General features: G+C 39.2%; 1 protein-coding gene across 14 annotated transcripts in view; it reads left to right on the forward strand.

Moving 5' to 3' along the window:
• Positions 1–13753, forward strand: part of LOC119737309 (mucin-19-like) — an 87184-nt gene that overhangs the window by 12865 nt on the left and 60566 nt on the right. For 12 of the 14 annotated variants that reach the window (XM_038211552.1, XM_038211559.1, XM_038211554.1 and 9 more), the window contains exons 7-17: positions 2902–3159; positions 6283–6549; positions 7727–7981; positions 9412–9663; positions 10011–10262; positions 10569–10820; positions 11171–11422; positions 11729–11980; positions 12310–12561; positions 12868–13119; positions 13448–13699. In XM_038211552.1, coding sequence (XP_038067480.1) covers positions 2902–3159; positions 6283–6549; positions 7727–7981; positions 9412–9663; positions 10011–10262; positions 10569–10820; positions 11171–11422; positions 11729–11980; positions 12310–12561; positions 12868–13119; positions 13448–13699 — 2796 coding nt within the window. The remainder of the gene's footprint in view (positions 1–2901; positions 3160–6282; positions 6550–7726; positions 7982–9411; positions 9664–10010; positions 10263–10568; positions 10821–11170; positions 11423–11728; positions 11981–12309; positions 12562–12867; positions 13120–13447; positions 13700–13753) is intronic. The other 2 variants (XM_038211550.1, XM_038211551.1) reach the window with 2 other exon arrangements.

Consider the following 13753-nt stretch of genomic DNA (forward strand, 5'->3'; position numbering starts at 1 on the left):
ATGACTTATGCAAAAATATCTAATAAATAGAAGGGTTTGGGAAACAAAGTTTTCTTTCAAACAGACCTTTGAAATAGGATAAGTAAACAACCTTAAACTACAAATTTCAGCGATTTCAGGATGATGTTCAAAAATGAACTCACAAGAGGACTGGCCATGCAACAAAAGCAAACACCGTAAGGTTGGCTGCAATGCAAAGAATTAGAGATGAACAAGTCTGAAAATTGGATTCAAAGGTCTACAAGATGTTTTGCAGCCATATTAATATGATCAGTTCTATTATTTGCTGGTCCGAGGGAGGTCCAGCCTATAGCCCTAATTTTCCCTCATTGACTCACTGTCAATTCGGGCGATTCACAATGCAATGCGCCACCAAGAGTTTGCCATGAAGAGTCCACTTTTCAAGTTTACGGTCGACAAAACATGGCTCATTTGAATGCGTGTCAGTAGACAATTTGAGCTAATTTGTTATAGATTTGGACATAGCGTTCTGCCGCCTTACCCAAAATCACCACATTGATAAAAAGAAAAGAAAAGGGCAAACATATACTCGAATCATACGCTTATAAAATTACTAACTGGAAAAACGAACAATGTCAAATATCCCGCGCTGCGAATTCGTCGACCATCTCCCACAATGCACTGGGAAAAATGAACTCTCTGTGGCAAACTCTTGGTGGTACACTGCATTGTGAATCACCCGAATTGTGAATTAGACTGAAGTCTTACCTTAGCCCAGGTTACCTCATAACGCCAGTGAATATGATTGTTTATTTATTTATTGAGTGGTCGGGCACAACCCGACCACTGTTTAAAATTGTGCTGATTAATCTTCTCTGTTTTTTTTTTTTTTTGGGGACAATAATTCTCCGCGAGTTTTCTCCTATGTATGGTATGAACTTGTAACTTTCAACATCCACGACCCTCATCCCAAGTGGTGCATATTACTCTGACGACATGATGACGTCATTGGGTGTCAAGTTACAAGCGATTTTTGTTGAAAAAATGACCAACTTCTTTCACTTATATCTCTTGAACAACATGATCAATCATGTTCACTCTGTATGATCAGATAGACCTTTACTTGATAAAACGTTCTTGTTCTGTGCGTGAACTTGCTTGATCGTTACTTCCGGGTCTACCGGAAGGTCAACATCATGGTGAATTTATAATACAGACAGAAGCCTCAAAATCAAAACAAATCGAATTTCTTTTGAACGATTTGTGGAATTATGATAAAACCTGCTTTGAACTTGAAGCCCTGTTCCAAGATGTAAAAAAACTTATGATGTCATCATGACGTCATCAGGTATCAATTACAAGCGATTTAAGGTAAACATTTGACGAAACAGTTTGGGGTGTATCGTTTGAACTATATAGAGTATCGTGTTCATTTTTCGTGAGGTTGTAGACGGTGGCTTGAGCAACACTTTAGGTGTTACCGGAAACGCAATAAAAATTGTATATAATTTGAAAGCGGAAGCATTTTACTATATACAAATACATTATGGAAGTGTTTCGTGAGGAATGCCAGACACAAAAAACAGCATGATGACGTCATCATATGAAAGGGCGCCCTCTAGCAGTATATCAAATGTAGTGTGCTTGTTTTAAGTTTGAAAACCATCCAGCAAAATTTACTGAATTGCCTTTTGATATTTTTTTTATTAACCACAATGATAACTTTGAAAGGTTTCAAAATCATGACGTCATCAGACAGGAAGTTACTGTAGGGAGAATTTGAAAACAATCATTTTTAATTAATTCTATTATTTGATCCCTGTCTTATGACGATGTTCGTTGCCCAAATAATGATATCTGTTACAATGTTGGCCTTTGGATCCCTAATGCAGTGACGTCATCAAACCGGAAGTTAGGTGTAATCCGCTCCGTGCACAAGTACCCCATCAACGGCCAGAAAAGGAGAGTTGGGGTGATCTAGACTGGTTCCCGATCCATCCACTGCGTATTTCGAATGTCTCCAAAGTTATTGGAGGCGGAGATTAGTCTCGGAGACCATTGCAAGTTGAATTCAAATGTATTCGCGCGCCGACGAAGCCTGACGCTCACGCGAAGATGCGGTTGCTATATTTTTTGCACACTCAGGAAACCGTGCGTACTTTGTGCACGAACCAGTACAGTACAGTACACGCACGCTGTGTTCTCCATCCACGGAGCTCTCAAAAGAGGCAAACACGCGCCCTCTTTTGGTCGCGCACAGAGCCCATACACTTATAGTTTAACTAGACTTTGTATTGAACATGTATCCTGTCCGAACTAAAGTAATATTCACTTCCCCTTTTTTGACTGATGACGTCGTCAAATCAGAAATACCTTGTACGTGTACATAACAGGTATACTGAAATTCTGAAATTTATCATAGCCTAAAAGATGCATTTTTTTTTTAATCAAATGAATGGTTGTACTGGAAAGGTTAAATTATGTGATCCTTTGTTCTGACACTAAAATATTCATTAATTAACTGGGCAGTGATTAATGAAATATTCTGCCCGACCACTCTGCGTTTGAAACTCAACAAACGCGAACCTCTAGTTTATTCCATTTCATTACCCAGGGTATGCCCAAACAGTTAAAATGGAGCCCAGATTAGTCTTGCAAACATATCCACTAAATGGCTGAGGGAGGTACATTTAAGGATCATCCGTGCAGCTCTTTTCAGACATTCGTTGAGAATGTTGTCGTGAGATATGCACCTTCCTTCCCATACAGTACAAGAGTATTCTAAAGTTGGCATAACTGTTACGCAGGCTCATGCACGACAAGACTTCCAGTGAATAGACATGTTGAATCGATTCAATTGAATATAATTTTGTGTACCCTGGGACCAGCTCTTACTAAGCTTGACGTCATTATTGTTTGTACTGTTTTTCTCATTCTCAGGTGGTGACACCACTCCACCAACATTTACTAACTGTCCCACAACATCGCAGGTCTTCACAATCACTAGTGGGTCAACGGCGTTTGTAAGTTGGGCTGTACCACAAGCAACAGACAACCAAGGCACACCCACTGTGACACAGATTCAAGGGGTTTCTCCTGGCACTAACTTGGCTGCTGGACAATACACCATCCGGTACCAAGCCCAAGATGCAGCTGGCAACAACGCATTCTGCATGTTCACTGTCTTGGTTCAACAAGGTAGGGAAAATTGAATTTCATATACCGGTGCATGTGGTTTTAATGTGAATGAAAGTATTAGTTAACATCTCCGCTTACAAAAAAAAAAGAAGTTTTCATACCCTATGATTACATATGGTATGTGACTCTTTCAGTAGGGGAGTACATGCTTAATAAATTGTTTACCATTTTATGACTTATGCAAAAATATCTAATAAATAGAAGGGTTTGGGAAACAAAGTTTTCTTTCAAACAGACCTTTGAAATAGGATAAGTAAACAACCTTAAACTACAAATTTCAGCAATTTCAGGATGATGTTCAAAAATGAACTCACAAGAGGACTGGCCATGCAACAAAAGCAAACACCGTAAGGTTGGCTGCAATGCAAAGAATTAGAGATGAACAAGTCTGAAAATTGGATTCAAAGGTCTACAAGATGCATTTCTTGAATAAATAAAAATAAAAGCTTGTTGTCTTTTCTGTCTTCACAAAATACCTCTCAACAACCCATTTGCGTCAAAAAAATGCTTGTATTTATTTGTTTTCTTACTTACATTCGCTCTTTTTTCAAAAGAAACCAAATTCGCTTCGCGATCTGTCATCATACCTGGCAATTCGATGTCATGGTGACTATAATCACGTGCGTAAACCTTGCTCAATGCAGTGACAACTGGTTCCTGCCATGCCGTGCCGGGGCCAATTTAGAAGACATGATGAAAGTGCGGTAACCAGTCTGTCATGGCTATGCGATCGCTAGCGCTAGCATGGCTATATATGCATTAGGCACGTGCACTGTCAGTGTCAACTGGTCGGATTTCGAAATGCCAAGAAAACACCGATGGAGAAAGAACATTTTTGCAAGTTAATTCACAGAATTGATCTATCTTGTCTGTGTATGTATTTTCCGTGTTCAAGAGTTCATTTTGAGATCGCACTACTCGTATTTGTAGTGATACATGCAGCGTGTTTCCCGAAATTTTCGACCGTAAAACGAGGTCTGTCGGCCACGGGCCACACATGCACAGTGCATCACACACTAAAACCTACTAGGTTAAACTATTACAAGATGGAATTTTGCGTCGGAGTGATATAAATCAAATTAGGGTTTAAACATCGGTGAAGGGCAAAACCTAATTTGATTTATATCACCCCAATGCAAAATTCCCGTTAGCTCGGTGGTCGAGTTGTAAGACATCTGCACTAGAAAGCAGGAGGTCGTGGGTTCGAGTCCCACCCGAGTGATTTTTTCCAACTTTCTTTCGGGAGGTAACACACTGAGTATACAGTGTTTAAACGTCGGTGAAGGGCAAAACCTAATTTGATTTATATCACCCGACGCAAAATTCCATCTGGTAATAGAGAGAATTACACAAAAGCAGCCAATTTTTATAGGCTGGCTGTGTAGAAGTTAATAATAATAATAAATAAAATTGCATTTAGTATGCGCATATACCACAAAATGTTCAAATGCGCATTGCAAAATCTGAACAGTAGCTAAAATATTAAAAGTACAGATTAGAATTAAACATTAGTCTTAAATGTAAAAAACACTAGATATTGTAGAAAACTGATAAGTGACACCTTATCCTAAAGTGAAGTTTATAGTCTACTTTTAAATACTCTTTCTAATTAATACCATTTCATTTAAAACACTTTTTATAACCCACTTGGGCACTTTCTCTCCCTTTAACTGAATAAAAAAACCTCAAAAGATGGCTAGTTGAGAAGAAATTAACGGAGCCCAGGAGCAGATACACCCACATTAATACCGGCTCTTCCTAGGGCTGTCCAGTTTTGAATACTTTAGTATTCGATTACTCAAAACTGCGTTTGACCGAATATTCAAATATTTGAAACTGCCAGCGGCAATCGATATGGGGCACTGAAGTGTATTGCAGTTATTATAACTGTAAAAGGGCTTTAACCTGCTGAAAAGATGTGTACAATGAACGACCGCCTACAAAAACGTTACTGTCGACAAAAAAGTGACACCTTATAATAAAGTGAAACAATTTTATATCAAAATAACATCCCAGCTGTGTGTATATGCACAGTTTTTGTTTTGTTTTCAAAAATTCAACCTATGAAAAAGCCATTTGAATTTTCAGTTGTTGATCGAATATTCGAGTATGCAATATACTCGGGACAGGCCTCCCTCTTCACTGGCACCTTCATGCGTGTATTCTTTAAAATCATAGGAAAAAAGAAGGCCTGCATAACAGTACAATTTACATGCTAAGGTGAAATATGCTATAGAAACAAATGCAAAATGTTATCAGCATTGCTGTAAGCTGCATACCTGTCCCTATAAAAAAAAATAAAAAAAAATAAATAAATAAATTCTAAAAGCAAACTTTTAATAAGGGAATAAATGTGTGCTCCGGAGGTTTTTATCACTCGTTTAATACCGCTTAGAGTGTGGGTAATGATAATTACCCGAGCCGGAGGCGAGGGTAATTATCAGCACCCAGACTCTAAGCGGTATTAAACAGAGTGATAAATACCGACCGAGCACATATTTATTCCCATTCATAAATACCTTATCCGTACAAAAATATCAAATAATTCGTTCAAAAAATCCCGATTTTGTTCAACAAGTTCACTTCATGTTTTTTGAAACATCCCTCTAGCAAAATAATGGAGTGTTCAGCTGGCGAGTAAGATGTAAACAACCCTTTTATGGAGATTGACGCGCGCGTAACATGTTCTGCGCGATGTCACGCAGAACGCACCTGGGGCGTTGCGTTTTGAATTTAGAACTATAAAATTCTGACTCGCTTGTAGTGTTGCGCATGCCTACGTGAGGATTGTGAACGTTCAACCAATGAAACGGTAAGAGGCACTGGATTTTTAGGAGTCCACATTTTATTGTGACACTGGAAAAGTGTTTAAGACCAGCTAGCCATGTCTTTATCATCCGTTTAAAACCGGCCACGTGACGGGCTCTCGACCAATAGGAATGGCTAAACTGTCTGAGGTATTTATGAATGTGCTTTTTATGTTGCATCAATATCAGAACACACATTAAATATTCAACATTGGATGTTTGCATGAAAACATGTTGCAAGGAAATGTATTGAACAATAAGCTCCTTGTTAATTCAATAGTTGTTATTCTTTCCTTCTGTTTCTTCTTTGCCACAGCCGCTATCTTTGAAATTACGTGCCGTGCTAGCTTAGACATCATAACATCAACTGCTCAAACGATTCAGCTTGAACAACCATTAGTGTCGGGCAACACAGGAGCAGTGACATTTGTATATACTGCGATATCTGGAGGAACCACTGTGCCAGTTACAAACAATATGGTCACAGTTGGCTCGCCTTCTTCAACCAATGTTTTTATTGTCGGGACTGATACGCAAAGTGGGAGGACAGACTCTTGTTCCTATACTATAACAGTCGGCGCAGGTAAGAAAACAGTCATCAAGTTATCATGTTGCTGTCATCAATACGTGTATAAGTGGTGCACCCAAGGGGGGGGGGGCCTCGGGAGGCTTGAGCCCCCCCCCCCCCCCCCCCCAAAGAGGTTGTCAATTTTTAATTTTAATTTTTGGTATTTTTTTTTTAGTCCCACATTTTGACCTTGGTGATATGTAAGTGGACTTTTTCAGAGTAATATAATAGAAGTGTGTGGTGCCACCAACATCAAAATAGTCCCCCCCCCCTTTTTTTTTCTGCTGCCAAAAATTTTGGGCAAGATTTTTGACAAAAAATTTAACTTTTTAAAAATGTGAAAAAACAATTGTTGAGCCCCCCCCCCCCCCCAAGCCAAATCCTGGGTGAGCCACTGACATGTATCAGATACTTGTTCCAATATTTGGTCAGAGGTACTTGCATTGTGAAGGGTCAAAATCTTATGTAGTAGTTGGGTTTATACAATGCCTGAATAAATGGACGTCTTCTGATTAGTGGGACTTTGATCAGGTGTCATTCTGTTATTTGTCCCAACGCACAGCACAGCTGCACAACAAAAGTAGAAGTTCCATTCCAGGGTAACTGGAATTTCAGATTGCATGTTCACACTTTTAGGCAGCTCCGACCAATCAGATGACCAGGAGTATTCAGGTGTTGTATGAAACAATTAATGAATGTTTCACATTCGCGCAATTGAAAGAAAAATGTCATTCCATGATGCCACTCGGCTTAACCTCGTGGAGTGGAACATTCCATTTTTCACCTAATGAAATTATTCTGACTAGTGTCGTTACGAACAAAGATATTGACTAATTGGGGAACCACCGACATAGGGCTGGATAGCTCAGTTGGTAGAGCACCGGAACCGTTATCCGAGGTCGCAGGTTCAAAACCCGCTCCTGTCAATTTCTTTGTTCAACTTTTCAGAAATTATTCTTACCACTGCACAAACAAACATTCATTATATGGTGTTTATATAGAGCATGATTATATGCATTTTAACAATATCCTTTAGGTAATACAAGAAACAAATGAATTAATATGAGTTAAAAAGATTTTTTTTTTACAATGACAATATTTTTTTTAGTTGTTCACCACGGCCCTAGATTAACACATGTTGATGCTGGTATGTTTCATTTGTTTGCTCCTTTTTTTTTCTTGCTCTTTTCAGGAGATACTACGCCCCCTTCAATTTTCTGCCCAACTGTTGCTGATGTGACGGTTAGCACAGGAAATAATAATGGAGCAACAGTTACCTGGGCAACGCCTCAGGCATCTGATAACTCTGGTACTCCAACTGTTGCACTTTTTCCACCTACCCAGAGTGGACCAGGTTCTTTTTTCGTGTTTGGAAGCTACACAATTACCTACCGAGCCACCGATGCAGTAGGCCTCACGGCAGATTGTTCTGTCACTTTCTCTGTTGGTAAGGTCTTTAGTATGTTTAATTGAAGTGGTGGGGAGACAAACATAAAACACGCGGCCTAGAGTTAGTGTCTGTTTCAGTGTGCATCAATTCATATTGTGTTTGAAGTTTTCTGATTCTTAGTGCATGAACTTCAGTTTTTCTCATGGGATGATAAGTGTCTGTTCAAAAGAAAGGTTTGAAAACATCGCTACATCATGTGAAGGGAAGTGCATTTACGAGTAGTGCCGGAACCGGGTACCCGATTGAAAAATCACACAGGTAGCCGGGTACCTGTTGATAGAGAAGCCCAACCCCAACATTCACATCTCGCAAGTTGCTGTTTAGATTTTTCATAAAGGACCGATGATGCTGCCACATTTCATTTTGGAAAGTCCCCACAAATGGCATTGTCAATGCCTGGGAAGTTATCTTGTTAAGATATTGGTGAAGTTGGCTACGGATACCCGATCTCATAGTCTGGAGCTGGTTTCTGACACCAGTTCAGATGCACAGCCCTAATCATGTGTTACAGAAGCACCCGATTATGTGCAAACCACAGAAGAGATTCACCAAGAACACATAACACCTAGGGTTTGAATCACATACAGGCTTTTAAATATGAATAGCCCATTGTTAGCATGATTTGGTGGATTTCAAACCATCAGCCACAGAAGTTAACTGCATTAGTGCAAGAGAATCAACATGTCAATCTAAAACCATGTAAAAGAACTGAATGTGCACAGGCTTCGAATTAGAATATACATGTGTATATATGTGCTTGGCCCGTTTTAAAGAGGTTCTTTTAAACCAGATGCGGGCCAGGATGAGGATAATGGCCCACAACCAGGCCCCTAGAGGCCAGGATGAGGATAATGGCCCACAACCAGGCCCCTAGAGGCCAGGATGAGGATAATGGCCCACAACCAGGCCCCTAGAGGCCCTAGCCAATTTTAAACTGTTTAATACCAACCAAGCACATATTTGTGCCCATTCATCAATGCCTTTCGGTTCAGAAGTCAAAACAAGTGAAAAATTCACTAATTTTCCACAATTTTGTTCAGCAATTTTACTTCAGTTTTCTGAAACACTCCTCTGGCCACGACTATAGTATGGACCTTACTCACGAGGTAGCCATTTTGGTTGTGTTCCCTGAAGGTATTTTACAAATTGTCAAATGTTGAATGGGTGGTGCCAGACTATTTATGCATTCTAGCCTCACTTTTAATTTTTGTTTAAATGTGGCGTAAACCATTAGGGTATGTTTAATCACAAAGGAAGGATTTTGCTGTGAAATCAAGCATTGTCTTTTTCGCCAATTGCTTACCCTTTTTGAGAAAATGTGTTGAAAAACCGCTGTGTTATTTGTTCCTGCCTCTTAATATGGAGTATTGTAAATCGATAATGCAAAGTTGCCAGTGACAGATTTCTGAATTGTTTTTTTTCCCCAGTTGACCGTGTTAATCCAGTTCCAAACTGTCCAGCTAACATAATGCAGGCTATCGGAGTAAACCAGAATATAGTAACATGGCCAACCCCATCTGGCAGTGATAACTCCCAAGTGACTCCTACAATCGCACGGACTTCAGGACCACCTTCAGGATCTACGTTTACACCTGGAACAACGACAACAATAGTCTATACTGCAACTGATCAGGCAGGAAATAGTGGAACGTGTTCATTCACTGTACAAATCACCGGAGGCAAGTAGTCATTTTAAGTTATATTCCATTTCTATAATAACTGCTGGCAACCATTTTTATCAAGTAAATATTTCGCTCTTTTGTTGCCTCATCAGATTTGAAATTAAAAAAAAAAAATATGTTGGCTCTTTTAGGCACCTTGTCACACAAAGCTTTTTCAAGCTGATGTGATTCATATTTTGCATAGTTTTGAGACATTTTCATTGAAACACTGTTTATAAATTGGCATACCTTACATATTTTGTCTCATCAAATTGCATGTTTTTGATGTGTATTTCATTTGTCTCAGTTCCACATGAGGATTGCATATTATTATTTTTTTTAAATATTCTTTGTTATTATCACAGATACTACTCCCCCTTCAATTTTCTGCCCAACTGTTGCTGATGTGACGGTTAGCACAGGAAATAATAATGGAGCAACAGTTAACTGGGCAACTCCTCCGGCCTTCGATGACATTGGTACTCCAACTGTTGCACTTTTTCCACCTACCCAAAATGGACCTGGTTCTTTTTTTGTATTTGGAAGCTACACAATTACCTACCGAGCCACTAATGCAGCAGGCCTCACGACAGATTGCTCTGTCACCTTCTCTGTTGGTAAGCTCTTGTGTACATTTAATTGATCTATTATTAATTCTCAATCGCAGACACAAACAGATAGATGGGGAGCACCACGGGGAAAGCAAAGTGTTGTATGCAATCACGTATGCAACATTCTGGAAAGAATTTGTTGTAAAATCAAGAATTGTTTTGTCAGCAATTGCTATCCCGTTGAAGAAAATGTGTCGCGAGACTACCATCTAATTGAATCAGTCCTTGTTAGTGAAGTACTTTTTTTTTGCATTTATGCATTAAAGTAGTCGGTTACAGGGCACTGAAATCATTTTCCCCCTTCTTTTTCAGTTGACCGTGTTAATCCAGTTCCAAACTGTCCAGCTAACATAATGCAGGCTATTGGAGTAAACCAGAATATAGTAACATGGCCAACCCCATCTGGCAGTGATAACTCCCAAGTGACTCCTACAATCGCACGGACTTCAGGACCACCTTCAGGATCTACGTTTACACCTGGAACAACGACAACAATAGTCTATACTGCAACTGATCAGGCAGGAAATAGTGGAACGTGTTCATTCACTGTACAAATCACCGGAGGCAAGTAGTCATTTTAAGTTATATTCCATTTCTATAATAACTGCTGGCAACCATTTATATGAAGTAAATATATCGCTCTTTTGTTGCCTCATCAGATTTGAAATTAAAAAAAACCCCAATATGTTGGCTCTTTTAGGCACCTTGTCACACAAAGCTTTTTCAAGCTGATGTGATTCATATTTTGCATAGTTTTGAGACATTTTCATTGAAACACTGTTTATAAATTGGCATACCTTACATATTTTGTCTCATCAAATTGCATGTTTTTGATGTGTATTTCATTTGTCTCAGTTCCACATGAGGATTGCATATTATTTTATTTTTTTTAATATTCTTTGTTATTATCACAGATACTACTCCCCCTTCAATTTTCTGCCCAACTGTTGCTGACGTGACGGTTAGCACAGGAAATAATAATGGAGCAACAGTTAACTGGGCAACTCCTCCGGCCTTCGATGACATTGGTACTCCAACTGTTGCACTTTTTCCACCCACCCAAAATGGACCTGGTTCTTTTTTTGTATTTGGAAGCTACACAATTACCTACCGAGCCACTAATGCAGCAGGCCTCACGACAGATTGCTCTGTCACCTTCTCTGTTGGTAAGCTCTTGTGTACATTTCATTGATCTATTATTAATTCTCAATCGCAGACACAAACAGATAGATGGGGAGCACCACGGGGAAAGCAAAGTGTTGTATGCAATCACGTATGCAACATTCTGGAAAGAATTTGTTGTAAAATCAAGAATTGTTTTGTCAGCAATTGCTATCCCGTTGAAGAAAATGTGTCGCGAGACTACCATCTAATTGAATCAGTCCTTGTTAGTGAAGTACTTTTTTTTTGCATTTATGCATTAAAGTAGTCGGTTACAGGGCACTGAAATCATTTTCCCCCTTCTTTTTCAGTTGACCGTGTTAATCCAGTTCCAAACTGTCCAGCTAACATAATGCAGGCTATTGGAGTAAACCAGAATATAGTAACATGGCCAACCCCATCTGGCAGTGATAACTCCCAAGTGACTCCTACAATCGCACGGACTTCAGGACCACCTTCAGGATCTACGTTTACACCTGGAACAACGACAACAATAGTCTATACTGCAACTGATCAGGCAGGAAATAGTGGAACGTGTTCATTCACTGTACAAATCACCGGAGGCAAGTAGTCATTTTAAGTAGTATTCCATTTCTATAATAACTGCTGGCAACCATTTTTATCAAGTAAATATTTCGCTCTTTTGTTGCCTCATCAGATTTGAAATTAAAAAAAAAAATATGTTGGCTCTTTTAGGCACCTTGTCACACAAAGCTTTTTCAAGCTGATGTGATTCATATTTTGCAGTTTTGAGACATTTTCATTGAAACACTGTTTATAAATTGGCATACCTTACATATTTTGTCTCATTAAATTGCATGTATTTGATGTGGATTTCATTTGTTTCAGTTCCATATGAGGATTGCATATTGTTTTTTAAATTTCATCACAGATACTACCCCCCCTTCAATTTTCTGCCCAACTGTTGCTGACGTGACGGTTAGCACAGGAAATAATAATGGAGCAACAGTTAACTGGGCAACTCCTCCGGCCTTCGATGACATTGGTACTCCAACTGTTGCACTTTTTCCACCTACCCAAAATGGACCTGGTTCTTTTTTTGTATTTGGAAGCTACACAATTACCTACCGAGCCACTAATGCAGCAGGCCTCACGACAGATTGCTCTGTCACCTTCTCTGTTGGTAAGCTCTTGTGTACATTTCATTGATCTATTATTAATTCTCAATCGCAGACACAAACAGATAGATGGGGAGCACCACGGGGAAAGCAAAGTGTTGTATGCAATCACGTATGCAACATTCTGGAAAGAATTTGTTGTAAAATCAAGAATTGTTTTGTCAGCAATTGCTATCCCGTTGAAGAAAATGTGTCGCGAGACTACCATCTAATTGAATCAGTCCTTGTTAGTGAAGTACTTTTTTTTTGCATTTATGCATTAAAGTAGTCGGTTACAGGGCACTGAAATCATTTTCCCCCTTCTTTTTCAGTTGACCGTGTTAATCCAGTTCCAAACTGTCCAGCTAACATAATGCAGGCTATCGGAGTAAACCAGAATATAGTAACATGGCCAACCCCATCTGGCAGTGATAACTCCCAAGTGACTCCAACAATCGCACAGACTTCAGGACCAACTTCAGGATCTACGTTTACACCTGGAACAACGACAACAATAGTCTATACTGCAACTGATCAGGCAGGAAATAGTGGAACGTGTTCATTCACTGTACAAATCACCGGAGGCAAGTAGTCATTTTAAGTTATATTCCATTTCTATAATAACTGCTGGCAACCATTTTTATCAAGTAAATATTTCCCTCTTTTGTTGCCTCATCAGATTTGAAATTAAAAAAAAAAATATGTCGGCTCTTTTAGGCACCTTGTCACACAAAGCTTTTTCCAGCTGATGTGATTCATATTTTGCAGTTTTGAGACATTTTCATTGAAACACTGTTTATAAATTGGCATACTTTACATATTTTGTCTCATTAAATTGCATGTATTTGATGTGGATTTCATTTGTTTCAGTTCCATATGAGGATTGCATATTGTTTTTTAATTTCATCACAGATACAACCCCCCCTTCAATTTTCTGCCCAACTGTTGCTGATGTGACGGTTAGCACAGGAAATGATAATGGAGCAACAGTTAACTGGGCAACTCCTCCGGCATTCGATGATTTTGGTACTCCAACTGTTGCACTTTTTCCACCCACCCAAAATGGACCTGGTTCTTTTTTTGTATTTGGAAGCTACACAATTACCTACCGAGCCACTAATGCAGCAGGCCTCACGACAGATTGCTCTGTCACCTTCTCTGTTGGTAAGCTCTTGTGTACATTTCATTGATCTATTATTAATTCTCAATCGCAGACAC

The sequence above is a fragment of the Patiria miniata genome, unplaced genomic scaffold (assembly GCF_015706575.1).
Source record: "Patiria miniata isolate m_02_andy unplaced genomic scaffold, ASM1570657v1 HiC_scaffold_3, whole genome shotgun sequence".
Lineage (NCBI taxonomy): Eukaryota > Metazoa > Echinodermata > Asteroidea > Valvatida > Asterinidae > Patiria > Patiria miniata.